The 17,055-nt window shown below is 55.9% G+C and overlaps 6 protein-coding genes across 6 annotated transcripts; 2 read left to right on the top strand and 4 right to left on the bottom strand.

Annotated features, from left to right (window-relative positions):
* Positions 1 to 2,545: 2,545 nt before the first annotated feature.
* Positions 2,546 to 3,569, bottom strand: SPRG_13974 (hypothetical protein; the record flags this gene model as incomplete). The annotated part of the gene is made up of 2 exons (XM_012353752.1): positions 2,546 to 2,554; positions 2,601 to 3,569. The coding sequence occupies 2 exons, from the start codon at positions 3,567 to 3,569 to the stop codon at positions 2,546 to 2,548; spliced, it is 978 nt and encodes a 325-aa protein (XP_012209142.1).
* Positions 3,570 to 6,472: 2,903 nt separating this feature from the next.
* Positions 6,473 to 7,293, top strand: SPRG_13973 (hypothetical protein; the record flags this gene model as incomplete). The annotated part of the gene is made up of 3 exons (XM_012353751.1): positions 6,473 to 6,665; positions 6,711 to 6,853; positions 7,069 to 7,293. The coding sequence occupies 3 exons, from the start codon at positions 6,473 to 6,475 to the stop codon at positions 7,216 to 7,218; spliced, it is 486 nt and encodes a 161-aa protein (XP_012209141.1). The 3' UTR covers positions 7,219 to 7,293.
* A 368-nt stretch (positions 7,294 to 7,661) lies between these two features.
* SPRG_13972 (hypothetical protein) lies at positions 7,662 to 9,176 on the top strand. Its single transcript, XM_012353750.1, has 8 exons — positions 7,662 to 7,756; positions 7,802 to 8,016; positions 8,064 to 8,099; positions 8,147 to 8,248; positions 8,291 to 8,581; positions 8,624 to 8,733; positions 8,779 to 8,825; positions 8,872 to 9,176. Exons 1-8 carry the CDS (start codon positions 7,669 to 7,671, stop codon positions 9,129 to 9,131), a joined length of 1,149 nt encoding a protein of 382 aa, XP_012209140.1. The 5' UTR covers positions 7,662 to 7,668; the 3' UTR covers positions 9,132 to 9,176.
* A 49-nt stretch (positions 9,177 to 9,225) lies between these two features.
* Positions 9,226 to 10,948, bottom strand: SPRG_13971 (hypothetical protein). The gene is made up of 2 exons (XM_012353749.1): positions 9,858 to 10,948; positions 9,226 to 9,804 (listed from the first exon to the last, which is right to left on the bottom strand). Exons 1-2 carry the CDS (start codon positions 10,920 to 10,922, stop codon positions 9,355 to 9,357), a joined length of 1,515 nt encoding a protein of 504 aa, XP_012209139.1. The 5' UTR covers positions 10,923 to 10,948; the 3' UTR covers positions 9,226 to 9,354.
* Positions 10,949 to 13,075: 2,127 nt separating this feature from the next.
* SPRG_13970 (hypothetical protein) lies at positions 13,076 to 13,809 on the bottom strand (the record flags this gene model as incomplete). The annotated part of the gene is made up of 2 exons (XM_012353748.1): positions 13,076 to 13,370; positions 13,412 to 13,809. The coding sequence occupies 2 exons, from the start codon at positions 13,807 to 13,809 to the stop codon at positions 13,076 to 13,078; spliced, it is 693 nt and encodes a 230-aa protein (XP_012209138.1).
* Positions 13,810 to 16,318: 2,509 nt separating this feature from the next.
* SPRG_13969 (hypothetical protein) lies at positions 16,319 to 17,049 on the bottom strand (the record flags this gene model as incomplete). Its single annotated transcript, XM_012353747.1, has 2 exons — positions 16,319 to 16,740; positions 16,785 to 17,049. 2 exons carry the CDS (start codon positions 17,047 to 17,049, stop codon positions 16,319 to 16,321), a joined length of 687 nt encoding a protein of 228 aa, XP_012209137.1.
* Between the last annotated feature and the right edge of the window lie 6 nt (positions 17,050 to 17,055).

Raw genomic sequence — 17,055 nt, 5'->3', positions numbered from 1 at the left:
AGATGGCAAGTGGAATCGACTCAGATCTGCACTTTTAGCTTTGGTGCCCCCTGTCGTGCGACGTGTCACCGCTCAACAGAACGCAACTATAAGCCTGTGCTTGCACCCGCTACGTGCGCCGACGATGATGAGTTCAACGAGGACGCCAAGAACAACGACGAAGTTGAGGTCGACTACGACGCCGACAACGTTCAGCCGCCGAGATCGACGACGACGACGGGAACGCCGAGAACGAGCTAGCTGTAACGATAAATTAAGCGGACATTTCATCGGTGACGACGTCTTGGACGAGGACATTACCGAGGTGCGCACTACACACTGTCCACCAATCGCGTGCTGCTCAATCAACGATCTTCTCGAGGTCGTCGCTCCCAACCACAAGATGCAAGCTTTTTCTCACGTACAGGAGTCTTACAAGGTTCGCCTCGCCGTCCAAGTTGTACAAGCTTGACACTAACAGCGGCAAGATTGGTGACGAGCACAAGTGCTGACCACATCGTCGGCAGCCTCCAGCAAGATAGAAAATCATTCTTCTTGCTGCAGTAACAACGCCGACGGAGTGTACCATCCATAATAACGTACAACGAGAGCTACGTACCATTAGTATCGCTGCGCGGCAGATCAATTTGAAGAGCGGTTGCTGCTCACACTCGGGACGCGCGTGCAGCAACCGAATGATCCCGCTACCCAGGATGCTCCAATGCCTACTGTATACGCACAACGAGTGTGACCGTGTAAGGCCACAGGGCTCACCCTAGTGATATTGTACAGTCGTAAAAATTCCTGCAGACTCTTCGCACCGAAGGGAGCCACTTGCCCGACTAAGCTGTTTGAGATAGCTAGCAACTGACTCAGGTATTATTCACCTCTAAGTTTTTGCTCTGGACTCAACGACGTTTGCAAAACTTGCAAGCAATAGAAAGCGCACCTGACACTTCCGGTACAACGTCTTACCAAGTACTAGTACGAGCTTACTATCAGGCTATTACTTCGCCAAATAAAGAGTGTGGCCGAAGGGCCATAGGACTTGCCATATTTGACCCTGTACTGGATGCCATCCAGTGGGTGGTAGAGGATTCCACTCGCATGTGGCTATCCATTGCAGCTCGTGGCCGGTCGCGCCTTAGATATCCTGTCCAGGATGACCGCACCCTCCATCGACGCAAACAGGTCACCAGAAGCGCGCGAAAAGTGGAGGCATGAAGCCTCTGGAGCTTCTCGGCAAGCGCATAGGTCTCCCGTTTGGTGGATGCGCGACGTAGCATCGCGACGATAGGGTCTACGAACGTGACACCCTGACGTCTTCCCTGTTCCAGTCTTGACCAGTGGGACTCTGGGAGAATCAAGCTGCATCCCCGAGTCTGGTTTCAGCCGCGAGAAGATCCGAGCTCCAAGATCCCCCCAAGCCCACGTCCCAGATCCTCCCTCTAGGTCTAGTTCGTCTAAGCTTATGTCAATCAATCAGTTCTCCTTTCTTCTCGTCCTGCGCAACCACCTCCAAGTCTCGGAGCTGGTGGACGGATTATTCCCCGTGGCCTCTGCGCTGACGACGAAGAGCAAGTCCGTCATGGTTTGATAATTTGTGACTTGCGTGTATAGAAAGATGTACTTGCCCCCGGCCGCGAAGAACCCCCGTCCTGGTGGATCGGCGGGCCGTCGAACCTTTTATTCGTTTTTCGGCCGATTCGCCAGCCGCTGTAGGGACTTCAAATAAAGCCCCTCAACCGCGCGCCTTGGTGACAACACGAAGAAATGAAGCGTCGTGTGCGTGGCCTCACGTACGGCGCTTACTCGCATGTGTTGGCCAACCCTGTATATGCCCATGCCCGAGAAAACGAAAACGAGTCGAGTGCTGGAAAGGATTGAAGGGCGGTCTTAGCTTCAAGACTATCCGTAGCATGAAAGCTTCATCTTGTCTTCTTTGCATTTTTAGTGGCACGCTTGGGTCGCCATTAATCGCAACTTGGTCTCGGAGTTCTTAATGGTCTTAATGGTCGTTCGTGCGACAGTAATGTCGGCCCGGACTTGGCACAGTATGCCTTCTTGGCCATCCGCATGTGGCGGCTGATTGCTGCTGCACATGCTTCGCCGTTGCCTTGCATTCTCTTACACCCCTCGCTCCCACCCCTCGGCGTGCAGGCTAGAGCGCATCAACACCCAGCCCGAAGCGCCTTATTACATGCTCCGAAAAAGCCGAAGTTAACTCAAGCCAACATACCATACATATGTGATATGATATGATATTTGGATTGAAATCTTTATACAGACTACAGATTCCACCTACTTGGACTTACGTGCTAGATATGTGTTGAACGATGGCGGCCCAAAGCTCTTCAATGATCTGGAGTTCATCGGTCGGCAATATACGTCGTGCCGTCCGTCGGGATGCGTGAACAAGGTACAGTCGTTGGGTGGGTGCGAGCTTGGACAAATGATCAGTGGCTTGGTTGAAATCGCGAGGGTAACGCACCAAAATATCGAGCGATCTACTGGGCAACACACGATTCTCGCGCGTTGGATGGTTCTTGACGGCGAAGGGCGGCCTCTAGAAACTCTAGTAGTTGCTGGCGTTGCTCGATTGGCGGTTCGTTTGCTCGGACCCTCTTTTTTGCTTCGCGGTGGAGTCGTCGAAGCGGTACCGCCGTTGGTCGCTGGGCCACGAGGTAACATGCGACGTCCGCGCAGCCACTGGCGACGGCGTCGAGGAGGACTGTTGCTACAGGCATTTCGGGGAATTCTTGAACGAGGTAGGCCACGACGTCGACATGGTTTTTGGCTGCCGCGAGATACAAGCACAGGTGCATCGAGTACGTGTGGCTGGGATTGCTTATGTGCTCTTGTATGAAGCGCATAGCATCGAGGTGTCCTTCCTGCGCCGCGGACTCCATCGCGCTGTGCGTGAACCCAACGCCGCCGAAACGATCGAAAAGGAAGACCAACACGGGCACATGGCCCATCTCGGCCACACGCTGCACAAGAAACGGTGGCAGCACATGAAGCGCTGGCTCCTCTTGCCAGAGGTACTCGGCCACGGCCACATGGTTTTGCACACAGGCGTGGGCAAATGAGGCGTAGTCCAAGACAGCGCCGATTTCGTGGAGGAAACAAACGCCGTCGACATGTCCGCTAAACGCCGCGTTGTGCAACACCTCGGGCGTATAGTGGTTGGCGTCATGCTCAGCGAGGAACTGCAGCAGATGCATATGTCCGAAGCTGGCAGCGACGCGCCACTGGATATTGTGCACGGAGTTGTGGTTCGTCGTTAAAAGCGCCTCGACGACCGAGATGTTGCCACCCAGAAGGCCGAGACACAAGGCCAGCTTGGTGTCGCGCAGAAACGTCCAGTCAAAGGTTGCGCAAACCGCCCAGAGCTCATCGGCCCACTGGAGGTGCGCGTGGACGACAGCGGGGCTGCGCGGATGGGACGACGTCGCAAATAGTCGTACAAGCCACGAGACGTCGACGCGCGCAATGGACGCCCGGTACTGCGGCGGAAGGCCCAGCTGGTAACCAAAGATCTCGCGGAGCAGGTCGCTTGAGCTAAGGACGCAAGCAATCGCAGACGACATCGCCGCTCTGAAGGTGGCGTAGCACAAGGCTGGAAATTACGCAAAACTGTAAATGACAAAAGAGGGTACAAGAAGTGTCGACAAAGCTCACTTCGTGCTGGATTGTGAAGGAGGCGTTGAGACTGACCGTTGTTTTCGATACTTTGCCATGCGCCACGAGCGCCCGGAAGCAATGTATGTGATTGGCATTTTCCAGGGACCTGGACCACACCGTTTTCTCACGGAGCGCTACGACATGGTTGTGGCGACTCTCGCCCGACTCTTGGACAGAAAGGGGACAAACGACTCAAGCAGAGTCGGCGCCTTGAATGACACATCACTTCCAGGCCGCGTCATATCATACGTCCTGCACACTTCACATTCGCCAGGCTGGTAGTTCGTCTACACACCCAACTCGTCGCGATTCGAGAGAGACCGGGTTGGGAAGGTCTCTCCAAAAATCCTGAGACGTAAACGCTATGGACTTGGACGTATACAGGGGCTCGTGCCATCGTGATAGCGACGTTTGTGAGCTCTGCACCGACCAAGTGAACTTGTGCGAGAAACTAGATCGCTTCGTGGGCGCGCGCACTTGGTATTCGTTTCGGTTTAGTGCATATTAAACGATTGACTGGAATAGAGTCACGCAACAAAGCACAGAGCAAAGAGCACAAAGCACAGAGCACAAATCAGCCAGCCGCCACCGCTAACGCCATCAGCCATCAACCTTCAGCAGCAAGATCCATATCATCCGACCCCGAAACCCAAGCAAGGCATCGACCCAAACAAAGAAAACATATTCATCCAGCCAACCGTCCAGCTCCACGCCTCGAGATCGAAAACAAAGTCAGCAAGCCCAGCGCCAAAACGAAAGCACTTTCATGTACGACCACCGACCAAGACGCCAAAACAAAACAATTCGACCATTGTCGGCACCATGAGCTTCCAACCTTCATCAACATCAGACTACCCGACATTTCGCGTCGGTCGCCAAGCCAACGACTTCTATCAGCCCGCGAGTTCAAGTGAGCACCCCCTGTGTACCTTGGGGTGCTGCAGCTCCAGGTCGGCCCACGGTCGCATCCAAGTGGAGCTACGCAACTCGGGTCTGGCTCACGACCGCGGACGCTCCTGGTCGATCAAGTAGATCGACGATGGACCCAGAGTGGTAATCCCGGTAACAAACCGCCTGACAAGAGTCACGCAACAACGCAAGACGGGTTTTAACTTGGTTAGCAGCAGGAACGACCACGAATACTACCAGTAGAGCACAATGGACGGTCGGCCCAAGGAATTATAAACGAGCTCTATCAAGCAAACCCATATCTCTTTCATGACCAATTTTGGTTTTTTGGCTGGATTGGGGTGACGTGATTCCAAGGACGCCTGGTGCCTAAGTGTGACAGATTCCGCTCCCTGACAACAACTAAAACGTGAAACACCAGACAGAGGGAGGCCGTACTCCCTAAACACCGGCTATTGTACTACGAGGCAGAACGGAAAGTGACAGCTAAATTACGTCTATTGACAGCTGCCAAAGGTTGTACAGTCCCACATCAACAGGCTTCTCCCGTAGGACTAAACATGCAAACACACATCGCCTTGTCCCGGCCTAGTGGTGTTGACGTGGGCTAGGTTCACAGTGTGAACCTAGCCCACGGGGCACTGTATGCGACCAACGGTCACACTTAGATGGTCTGTGTGCCCTGGGTCTTACGTCCCTGCTCTTTAAGTACCGGTCGCTGGCAGCGGTCGGTGGCGCGCTCGGCACCCCACGCCCCTCGACGATTCAAGGCCCGTCGAGTCCTCGGCGGTCGTCAGAGAGATGAGACGTCGCTGGCCCTCCTGCCTTTCGACCCGCCAATGCAGTCGCCCTGCTTTCCAGTTTTCGGTTCCATCTGCTCAGTCACTATCCGGATTTATTCGTTATTCGGATGCAGGCTCGGACGGTTTCGTTTCAAACACACCGGACGGCTTGCACTCCAAGGTCGGGTGGTCCGAGTACAGGAGCCTGCGTACGGCCACGGGATGGATCTCTCCGTGCGCATCTCAACTTCAACTACCAAGCGCTGGTGCCAACGCCCACGCATTCAGGCTTTCAAATTTGATTTCAACGGGAACACGATTGATTGATCCATTGATTGGGGCGGCCTTGGCATTGCGCGTCATATGGACGGTGCACAATTTGAGGGCAATATGGATGCTCTCGATACGTAGCAACGCTACAGCGTTGAGGCGGGTAGTGAAGACGCAATGCAGTGCAACGTCGATGCCCGCGGCGTAGCAACGACATTTTAACCAATAGGCCAGCACAATTCGCGAAGCCCCCGTCATGCTTTCGTTGTTGCAATCCTTGGGTAGAAGTGTAAAGATGACCCCTATGCTGTGTACATGTCAAGTACAGTGTGTACGATTACTACAGATACTGCGTACGTACCACGATACGTCCGCCTTCAGAAGGTGCCATCAGAACCGCGTACTGGAATGCAGTGGCTTTTTAAAATTGTATGAGGTCGAGCATCGAAAAACAAATCGAAGCTCGACAGACAGAACCGTCCTTTGGTGTCGAGTGCCATATCGACGAGACTGTTTGGATCCACGTCTCGGAGCCCCCCGAGCAGATCTGGGATGTAATCTCTCCCATTTCCATGTCGATTTGTCAGTCATTGATCGATATTTATCACTGCGACCAGAATTTATAGTGCTCGTTGACGCCTCGATCAGGGCCATTTGACCAGGAAACCTTATGCTTGGCGCCATTGTATGGCCTATTAATGTTTCTTCTTCAGCTAAACGACTAATGGGGCCAGCCGCGACTTCCAAGGATGCCAAGGCGCAGGTACGTGCGATATTGTTCCATCAAATCAAGAATCTTCGAACAGTATCATATAAAGAGTCCCATCGCCACCTCACCGTTCGGACGGATGCCCCGGCTGCTGTCACTAGGCCTCCTCGCTGGATTTGTGCTCTGCACGTCGCTTCGCCTTGACTCGGAGCTCCCAGTGGTCCAACATCGACAGCTACAGACGCTAAAATCAACCTGCTCTGTGTACTCGACGGCGAACACGACGTCGAAGGAGTCCGTCTTGACGTATGTGTGTCTGGCCGTACCGACCGGTGCGGTCCTCACACCCCTGAACACCTCTGAACCCATGGTGCGAGCGGGTGCGAGCGACCACTTCAAGGTCTACTTGCTCCACCGCGATACCAGCTATCTTGCGTTCGAGCAAGGCGTGCCCTATGCTTGCGAAAATCTCGACTGCGATCTTGACCGCGCCGGGACGGCATATGAAACACCGATCCGGGTTCTTGCAGCCGGCGACTATGTCTTCGCCGTTGTCTGCTTGAGTGTATCTGGTTGCCACTTTAAGCTCAATTGGCAGCTGGACAACACTTCAGTGGATCCGTTTCAGTGCGCCCGCGCTAGAAGCTTTGGAACATGCGTGGAAAACCCAGGGTGCTGCACGTGGTGCAACGACAATTGCTCGCCCCTATCACAGCAGTTTTGCATCGGCGCCAGTGCCTCCAATTGCAACGCCTCGGGCTTTTGGATCGGGCAGACGCCGTCGCCAACGACACGTGCGCCCCCGGCTCCAACATTGACACCGACACCAACAACAGCCCCGCGACCCGCGACATCAAGCACGACGCGACTGGATGCATGGGCTAGCAACACTGTATCCGTCGCACTCGTTCTATGTGTTTCCTATGGAGTATAACGAGTATCAAGGTCCACGCCTTCCATTGATACATGCGCGTGCCACTTTCTGGTTGCGAAAACCAAGGCCGTAGCACCTGGTCCTGGGGTGTAAACCGCGGTAGCTACTGTATACAGAGGCACCTTGCCTCGCAGAACTGTCCCATCAAGACTACATAATGAAACAGTGGAATTTAGTGATGTACTCTAGCAAATCAGTGCACATGGTTCTCGCCTGCATCTATCATCGTATTCGATCGCAACCAAAACTTTTCACCAAGCGACTCAACTGCGCTTGCTTGTGGCATATGCCACATCCTACAAGACGATGGGGATTGGGTCGCTTAAAATAGCCAGTGCCCAATCGGCGACGCGACCGCTGCGATTTGCACGAATCGCGAGCCAGTTGCGTTCGGATTGCAAATGCCAGACGACCGCAAGCCTCGGCTCACCGCGCACGAGAGCCCGACCGCAGCGAGTCGCCTGCTTCTGGCCAAGCTACCGGCGCTGCGTAGGACAATGTACGTGCGCAGCACGTCTCATCCAGCTTACCTAGACGAGGCCTTCCGACCGACATGGTTCCTTCCGAACGGGCACTGCCAGACCATTATGACACACGGTCTCAATGTCGTACCGCGCAAGGTTGTGCACTATGAGCGCGAGCTCGTTCGTTTGGTGGACGGCGGCACGGTCTCGCTTGACTGGGCATCGCCCAAGCCACGGCCGGCGAACCTCGCCACCCTGCTTGACGACCGAAGCGCGCCGACGATCGTGCGTCCTGCGATTCCGTCTCGTCGAGGTGATATTTTATGTCCTAGGTGCTTATGCATGGTCTGGGCGGTGGCAGTCACGAGGTACTACACTGTACGATTTTCTAGTGCCAATTTAATGATGTACCCAGTCGTACATTCAGCTCACAGCCAAGCGCTGTCTTGTCGCCGGTTTTCGCGTTGTGGTCATGAACGCCAGGGGTTGTGCTAAAACTCCTGTGACGACACCCAAGGTACGACGGCCACCGCCTTACTCGACGACTGATTCCATCTAGCTCGTGTGTCCGGCCGTCACAGCGGACGTCAAAGAGGTCGTCGCCCACCTCCGCGCCACTTCTGCGCCAGCGCCAACACCGTTGATTGCCGTCGGGTACTCGCTCGGCGCCAATATATTGCTCAAGTATGTGGGCGAAGCCGGTCATTCGTGTCCGTTGACGGCCGCGATTTCGGTTGCAAACCCGTACAATCTCGAGATGACCACCGCGCATCTCGCCACGTCGTGGTGGCACCGACAGATCTACAACAAAGCGCTCACCAGCGGCCTTGTCAAGCTCATTTTTAAAAAGGTGCTTTTGTCGCGCGCGAAGCTTTAGACCATCGCAGCTTAGAGCAATGCGCACACCGTGCTGCGGACCGAGGCCTCTGTGAATCTCACGCAGCTCAAGAAGGCACGCATCTTGGAAGACTTTGATCGCGCGTACTCGTGCCCTGTCTTTGGGTACGTCTTGGCAATCGCACGCACGACAATTTTATCTCGAGCTAGCTACGAGACGCCGATGGACATGTACAAAGACGCATCATCGGCAGCTTGTACACGCTGCGCATCCAACTTGCGAGCTCATGTGAAACCAACTAGACATTGCGGGGATTGCGATCCCGACGCTGTGCATCTCGGCGCTGGACGACCCGATTTGCCCGCGCCAAGCCATCCCATACGACGTCGTCAAGGCGAATCCGAACGTTTTGCTCGCGGTCACGGCGCACGGCGGCCACTTGGGCTACTACACGCGCAACGCCCTCGACACATGGTACATCAAGGCCGTCGTGCAGTTTGCGGTTGCGGTTAAGCCCACGGTTGAGGCAGACGACGACCTACACATCGTCTTGACACCATGAGACCCTTTAAAACACAAATAAGAGTTGGCGACAAGCAAGATACCAGGAAGAGTAGTTTAAACTGGAATTCACACCAACTAAACCTTACTAGTAGCAAGTGTGTACTAACTATGTGAAGAGCGGCTGCTGCACACATCTCTACCAAGTACAAAATCATGGACGCAGTCGGTGGCGATGCAAAAACCCGCGTGGCATATCGCCCTTGTACGTGATTGTCAAATATCTAGCAGACGAGCTCACCAAGACTGCCTTTGCGGTCCCAGTGCACGGACGCACCGAGAAAGGTCTTGGCTGCCGCCATGGCGTCGCTGCCAAAGTAGCCTGCGCAATGCGCGTGGAGGTACTGCACCATAGCGTAGTGGCGGCGACCCATGGCTTTCCACAGCGCGTCGTCCGTGCAGCCCTCGGTTCGGTGCTCGTTTAGATACGCGACAACGTCCAAGTGGCCAAAGCCTGCGGCGAGGTTCATTGCAGCGCTCGTACAGCCGTCGTCCGGGCGCGTAGTGTGCAGAAGAGCGACCATATCGAGCCGACCGTGTGCAGCAGCCAGATTGAGGAGCTCGGGGCCCCACCCTCCGTCCCGGACCGCCCACGGGTGCTCCACGAGGTACTTCAAGACATCCGTTCGACCGTGGAGCACTGCGAGACGCGGGTCGCTGCGCAAATTTAGCGTCTCGAGGAGAAAACGACAAGTGCGAGTGGTGCTTGCGATATGGCGGCGTCGACCGACGACAGCGTCACCGCCTCTGGATGCCGCGACGAAATTAGGCGAGCAATGTGGTCGTGGCCCGCCGCGGCGGCGCGCTCGAGGGCCTCCGGGGGCCACGGGACGCGCGGCTCGTAGACGTCGATGAGCTCGAGTATTGGCAAATTGCCTGCGCGAGACGCTTCAATGATGCACGATTGGACGCAGCCACGACCGACGTAGGCCTCCAAGCTTCCTCGTACGGGCCAGAGAGAGCGCACGAAAAAGTCGCAGAGAGCGACGTGCTGGCGCTTGAGCGCATTCCGGGCAATGGGCACTAGGTGCTCAGGCCGTGGGTAGAGCTTGTGGAGGGCGTGGAGCAGATCAAAGTGACCAGTCTGTGCTGCAGTTTGCTTGGCGCGCTGGATGGAAACTGCAAAGGGGGCCGTGTACCGACAGAGGTACTTGAGAACGTCAAGTTGCCCGTACGCGGCCGCGATTTCGTAAATGTTGGGGCGACAGAGACCTGGGAAGTGCTCGTAGAGAAAACGCACCACGTCGAGATGACCTTGTTGGACGGCGGCTTCAAAACCGACAGACGTCGCGCCTTCGGTGCGGTGGCGCTGGAGGTACATGAGGACGCGAAGGCTACCGCGCTCAGCCGCAAGGTCCATCGCGTTTGTCGAGCATGTGTCATGACCGTGGGACTGCAGGCGTCGTACGAGCGTCTCGTGGCCGCGGGCAGCGGCTACGTCAAGCAAGCCACGTGGTGCACCTGATGGACACGCGACCTCGATCGCCTGCAGGAGGCGTTCGCAGCGGCATGCTACGATCCAGTAGTAGATGCCATGCACGCAGGGCCGGATGTTGGCGGCGACGAGGCGCAAAAGGCCATGGACGCCGTACGTGGCGTACCACGCGGCCACGTCGTTGTCGGTTGCGACCGCGCGGGCGTAGTGGTGGCCCCACTCGACGTCCGATGGCATGTCCAGGTCGGCAAAGCAGCTGCGCGGGAGGCGGAGGAAGCTACGCACGGCGAGGTATTGACCATCCTGGAACGACGCCACAAGGCGCACGAGATCGTGGCAGCGCAGCACACTCGCCATCGTCGGAGACACATAAAACGCACCCGATTCCACTCTGGCTCGTTTGATTGCGATGCGAGGTCGGCGGTGCATATGCATATATGCTTCATTGCACGCTATGTTTTTCGAGTTTAGGTTTTGGAGAGCCATAGCATACGTTGATTCTAATATTTTGCATGCATTTTCAAATGGGGCTAGTGGCGACGAGAGAAGCGAGCGCCAGTGAGCGAGCGCCTTGAACTTGAAGTTGCGCTGAGCAGCGAAAATTGAGGCAGTCGGGCTGGTCAGCCTTGCGACCAGAAGGGCACACCACAAATAGCAGCGCCTGGATTGCAGAAGAGGGAAAAGGCTCTGCGCACTCGTTCCATCAGTCACTGGACAGTGGAGGGGCTATGCACCAAACCCACGCTGTTACTACACCGCGCTTCACCGCGTACGTTGGTGCCCAAGACGATTTTCTGCCGACGACGGTAAAAGTCGCGTCGTTTTGCTTCGCGCAGGCACTACGAGGAGCTAGCGCCTCCTCCTCGTCGCTTGGAATTGTGGCCGAAAGAGCTCTGAACGGAGCCATGCGTGTTTACGTGTTTGAAGCTGTAACAAGTATTTTCTCTTGTAGTTGGCAGCAAAAGAGCGAAAGAATGGGATCACGACACAATCTTTTCCCTCTCTGGCTCGCATACTGCCGCGAAAATCCTTTGGTCAGCGCGATTTGCGCAAAACAAATTAGTGTAGTACGGTGGAGTCCCTCGTACGATTTGCGCGGTGCTGCGGATCGCTGCCTCGCAGCGTGCGCAGACCTTCCCGGGCCAGTCGTCAATAGTTGTTGGCATCTGCGCCACTCCTGCTCGTTGCCGCGCCGCCACGGTCTCGTCAAAGCTGCTCCTTGCAAACTAGTACTAGTACCATTTTGAGAACGCATCCCACGTGCGGTCGTTGTGTCGACCCCAGTGCTCGCGCTCCTAGCACAAGGCAGCTTCGAGAACTTCGCAGCCGATCGATAGCGCGCCGATGCTGCACTGGAGTGCATATTACCCACAACAACGATGACGGCGTTGATTTGTAGTCGACGGTACCGCTCTGGCGCAGGTCGAACCAGATATCTCTGTCTATGGTCGTCGTCGCCACCATAGCTTCGGCTGACACCAGGACCGACGTCACGACTTGGAATGCTGCGTCCAACTTGCCCATCTACCGGTATACGGTCGCTACCTGCAGCAGCGACACGAGCGTCACGAACGCCAACGGACCCGCCTCGAGTTCGTCCGGCAAGAGGCGCTAGGCGTCACGATACGTGGCCGAAACGAAGGTCTGTGTGGTCATGAAGTGCTGGACGAGCTCCAGCGCATCGAGACGCAGGCCGAGCATCAGACGTTGTGCACGATGCAAAATGAAACTAGTCAACTTGGCAAGGCACGTCGCTGGTCACCCCGGGTCTCTTGCCATTCAGCACTTTCTTGCTGTTAAAGGGGATCGTCTGCTACAATAGATAAACTACAAGTATGCTACATCAATTTGTTGGACTTCTTCGTTGTGTGCACTCGGTTGATGATCTTGATCTAGGCAGTGTCGGAAGCAAGAGCCCAATGCGCGGGACAAAGTGCTGGCGCGGCCAATCGTGTTGGGCGAGGAGCCGGAAAAGCCGACGAAGAGCAGGCTGCTCGGCTCTTGAACGAGGTCTGTGGTGCAAGTGCAGTTGAGTGACACGCGCCGCCTTGAAGGGGCAATCGTCCATGGACTGGGCAGCGGTAGGTCGGCACGAAAGATGCGATCGTTCCGGACGCGCCAGGCGTTGAACCAGACGCAGGCGCGGAGCACGGGCCAGAAGTAGCGGAACGCGGCTTGGTGCATGTTGGACGCCGTCTTGGGCGTCGAGTAGAGGTAGCCTGAGAGCGTTGTCGGCAAGATCTCCTGCGGCGTGGTGCGAGTCTGACCGGTGGTGTCGCGCATCTCGTGGATTGACATATGAGTCCGGTCCCAGCATCTTGATCGACAGCGACCGCAAGTGGTACTTGGTGCATCGGGCAGTTTCCACGAGATGGCGTTGCACTGCCGCTTCCGTTTTATGCTCTTGAACTCGAGCGTTGTGTTCTTCCAGACGCCGCTTGATGTCGAGGACTGCTTCAATGATGATTTGACACAGGTGGCGGTTCAAGTCCGCCAGCGCAACGGTGAACTCACGCTCGAGCTCTTGTCGGGGGCTCTGTCGGCGTCGACGCAGGCACGGTGCAGTAGGCGGAGCCGGGTGTGCATGTCGTTGACCATGCGATCGTAGCGACCGGACCGATCGAGACCGAGTAAACAATCTGGTCCAAGCACTCGTCGATGATCACGGGTAGCTGTGCCAGCCAATGTGGTGCACGCCACGGGCCCGTTCGTGGTTTGACTCGGGTCGACAACTCAAACGTACACGCCGAGTGGTCTGGCGGCGTGGACGTGTGTTGACTGGGTCGGGGCGCTAACGTACAGAGTCTCTGTAGTCTATCCTGTTGCTGTGGCGCGGGCTAGTGTACGAGATCGTGGTGGGGTAGTCCTGGCGGTACGCGTCCACCTGCCGAAGCTCACGCAGCCAGAGCAGGAGTTGTTCGACAATCTGGAGGTTCTTCGGCAGCGGCTCGAACGAGTCCAGGGCTTCGGACAAAATGACGTTGAAGTCGCCACCTACTATGTGCACTGCGTCTGGTTCAAAGCGCTTTGGGAGCGCCGCAAAGAAGGCCTCGCGCTCGGCCGGGGCATACATGTTGTGGAGATAGAGGACTTTGTCGTGACATCGCCCGCGGGCCAAGTCGTACCTGATGTCGAGCTCCGAGGCAGGTTCTGGTACATGTACTTGGATGAGGTCGGTGATCGGAGCGTGGGTGCACCACAATCCACCCTTTGTACATGCGGGCGAAGGAAGCCACTCATACATTTCCGATCCGGCAACACGTGGTGGAGATGCGAATGACACGGTATGACGCAAATGCGTTGGATGATAGCTCAGTCGTCAGTGCGCGATCGATGCTTGCTGTTGTTGGATCAGCCTTGGATTACTTTGGAGCTCGTTGTGTGGTTGTGGTTGCAAATCCGCGACGAGGAGCAAGCGATTCCACGTGTACATGCTTTAAAGGGAGCAACGCTCGACTAGTGAAGAGAGTGCAATTGCGTCGCGCCGCACAACTTGTCATGCTCACGTGTGTACGACCGGCGCTCTACAACTACTGCTTGCTTTCAATCGTCGGTCATCACAATGATCACAACAGAACCGAAGAGCACGCCCGTCGATTGCCGCGTCGATTGTGGTTGTTTTTTATTCTGTGGATTCATGTGGCAAGTTTGTGCAAGGGAGGGGGTCCTTGTGAAGATGTGCTTGATACTGTTCTTGGATTCAGCAAAGTTGGCTACCGGTACTGCACGTGCGTCAGACCGTACGTACATGCTCATATCAAGGAGGATCGGCTGCCATTGCAGCGAAAGACTAGTGGGCGCATTGCTCGCCTGCCTACCGGTACAGTGAGGCTACACAAGAAATCCCGAGCAGCAAGCAGCAACTACGACGAGCAAACGTACGTACAAGAGTATGGAGCAGCATCGCATAATGGACGGCAGCGTGACAGTGGTCTTCAACGTGGTCCACATTTTGTTGGGTGTCACAGAGACTGAATGTCATCTTGGAATCATTCCACGATCACCGCACTTGAGCACTTGAGATCATTGCTGCGCCAGCCTCATCCATGATGTATTAAAGACTAATGACTACGTGCGCTAGCTGTAAAACGCGAAAGTGGATAGTACCAAGGCCCCAACTATCCGAAAATTCCGTGCCACACCCTGGGGATATTTATGCCGTTGAGCGTACAAATCTCTAGATGTTGGAAGACGCACCGCGTAGTGCGGAGCTACCGGTAGCACTCGGACGCGCCTGTCATGGCATCCGTCGTCAGGAAGCAGTTGCATCTTGATGTGCAACACTCGGAGCGCCCATCCAGCCTGACCTTCCCGGCTGCCAACTTCGTACGACGACGCACGATCGGGGCGTTAGTATCACAAAATGGCTACAGTTTACGCGACGGGAAACCCAATCAAAAGCCAGGAAAACTAGTGCAGACAGCCAATCCGATGGCCGCAATTCGTGCTCGCTGGCGATCCGAGGCGCAATCGATCGTAACGTCAGCCACAAAAAGTCGTTGCCACCCAAGCTTGAGACTCGGGCATCCACCATGTACTACTAGTGCACGTACCAGCAAGGCCTTGATAGCAGCGTTAGACGGCTGGCTCGAGCTACCTTTTCTGTGCCACATTGTCGTGTGCATTTGAGCAAAACGCAAGAGACAAAGAGTGCTTTTTCAAGACGCCTGGTCGTGACCAAGTGCCGATTAATACACATCTGTGTCGATGAAAGTGAAGCAGCGATGCCGATGCAGTCTATTGCTGCGTAGCGCGGAGGTAGCGCGATACGTTGTAGTTAGAACTGTAAACGTAAGAAGTCTTGTTCACATCAAGCAGCGAGTAGCGGGTGCGAATCTACGGGGGATACCACAAGTCACGTCAGCATCGCCCAGGACGCGATGCTCTTTTGAAGTCGTGGTCTCGGCAACAAATTAGTGCCTGGTACGTTTTGGCGCGAACTGGGTGCGTTCCGCATTGCGACCTGAAGCGCAGCAAGAAAACCTCTTACAATGGGCCTTGAAGCTCCCGTGCGGTGCGCGTTCCGGCTTCTCCCTTGCCATTTTAATGTCTGACGTTTCACCTCTTTTTGCAGAAACAGTTTCTCAAGTTGTACAATCAACGAAAGCTTCAAGCGAAACCAGCGGTCTCGATGCGAAGGAATCAGTGTGCGCGATACCGCCTCTCCAACACCGCACAGCTTAACGCCCAGTGCGCAAGGCACATGGTAGAGCACACCGACGCGGTGATGAAGGGCTACAGGACGCTCAAAGGCGAAAGGCGACCAAGGTAAATGCTGTCGAGTTGACTTACTGTGTAGAAGTCCGACGTCGCAGCTCACGCAGAAGAAAAGAAAATGCAATGGGGACGTACCCTACCCCCGTTTTGGTGCACTGCCGATCGCACGATGAGTCTCCACGGCGACATGTGTCGCCAAAGAGTTCATGGATGCGTCCTTCGATGCACACGAGCGTGTTCGAACCAGTGTATTGCAACAACAAGAGACTCACAGAGTAGCGATTGCGAGAGTGCTGGCGTCTCACCGCCACGAACGGGCTACGAATCCCTCGCGAAAAATCACCTGGCGCAATGTCAACCGGCTAGTTGTCTTGGAGACCGGCTAGTTGTCTTGGAGATGCCTCTCTCTCGTAGTGCCATCCTTCGGACACGAAGCGACAAGCCATTCACTCGATCGACGGGTCAATTTATCGACTATCTTTATCCCCAGCCACAGAATTCACGCAGTAGCTGCAGAAAAGGACATTTAACGCCTGCTACAAGGCGAGGGACACAACGGCGCTGACACTGCGCGGCGGCAGATGCGTCGTCGACGGCGCAACACGCCCTTCGGTGGCGACGCACGATCCACAACGTAGGTACGTCCACGCCACATCTGAGGTCGTGCTGTACACGGGGCCAGCGATACGGTGTGCACACGTCGCACACACTCGCGATGGCCAGTCGCAAATCGCTGCTGGCATTTCCGAAACGCCAGCGACGAGCTTCCGCGCCTCACTGCGATCGTCAAAGCGGCAGTGCCGCGCCGAAAAGTAGCACCATGCGGCGAAAGCAGTCCAAGGCCGGTCGTGCTGCGGCCCCCAGAGCTCCAAAGACCCCTGGAACGCAGCAAAGATGTAATTGCAGCCACTCTCGATGCTCGAGAGGCAGCAGTGCAGCACGCCAAGCTCGAGCCAACCTATACACACCGCGTTATGATCTCATTGCACACTGCAGCCGTACCACTGTGCAGCAGGTCTTCCCACACATCGTCGCGCGTCGCTGCAAAGCTCACCTCGGCCGTCGCCACGACCGACATGACAACGTTCATCGCCGCCTCGAACTTGTCCATGTACCGGTACACGGTCGCCACCTGCAGCAGCGACTCGAGCGTCACAAACGCAGACGGCCCCGCCTCGAGCTCGTCCAGAAGCGCGACACGCTCCAGCAACGAGCGCGCTTGCGGCAAAGCCTGGCGCTGCAAGAGCACGTGCCCCAGCGTCGCCATGCAGTC

Source organism: Saprolegnia parasitica (assembly GCF_000151545.1).
Source record: "Saprolegnia parasitica CBS 223.65 unplaced genomic scaffold supercont2.134, whole genome shotgun sequence".
NCBI classification, from domain to species: Eukaryota; Oomycota; class Saprolegniomycetes; order Saprolegniales; family Saprolegniaceae; genus Saprolegnia; species Saprolegnia parasitica.
The sequence above is the reverse complement of the archived record's forward strand: the minus strand, read 5'-3'. Positions and strand labels throughout refer to the sequence as shown.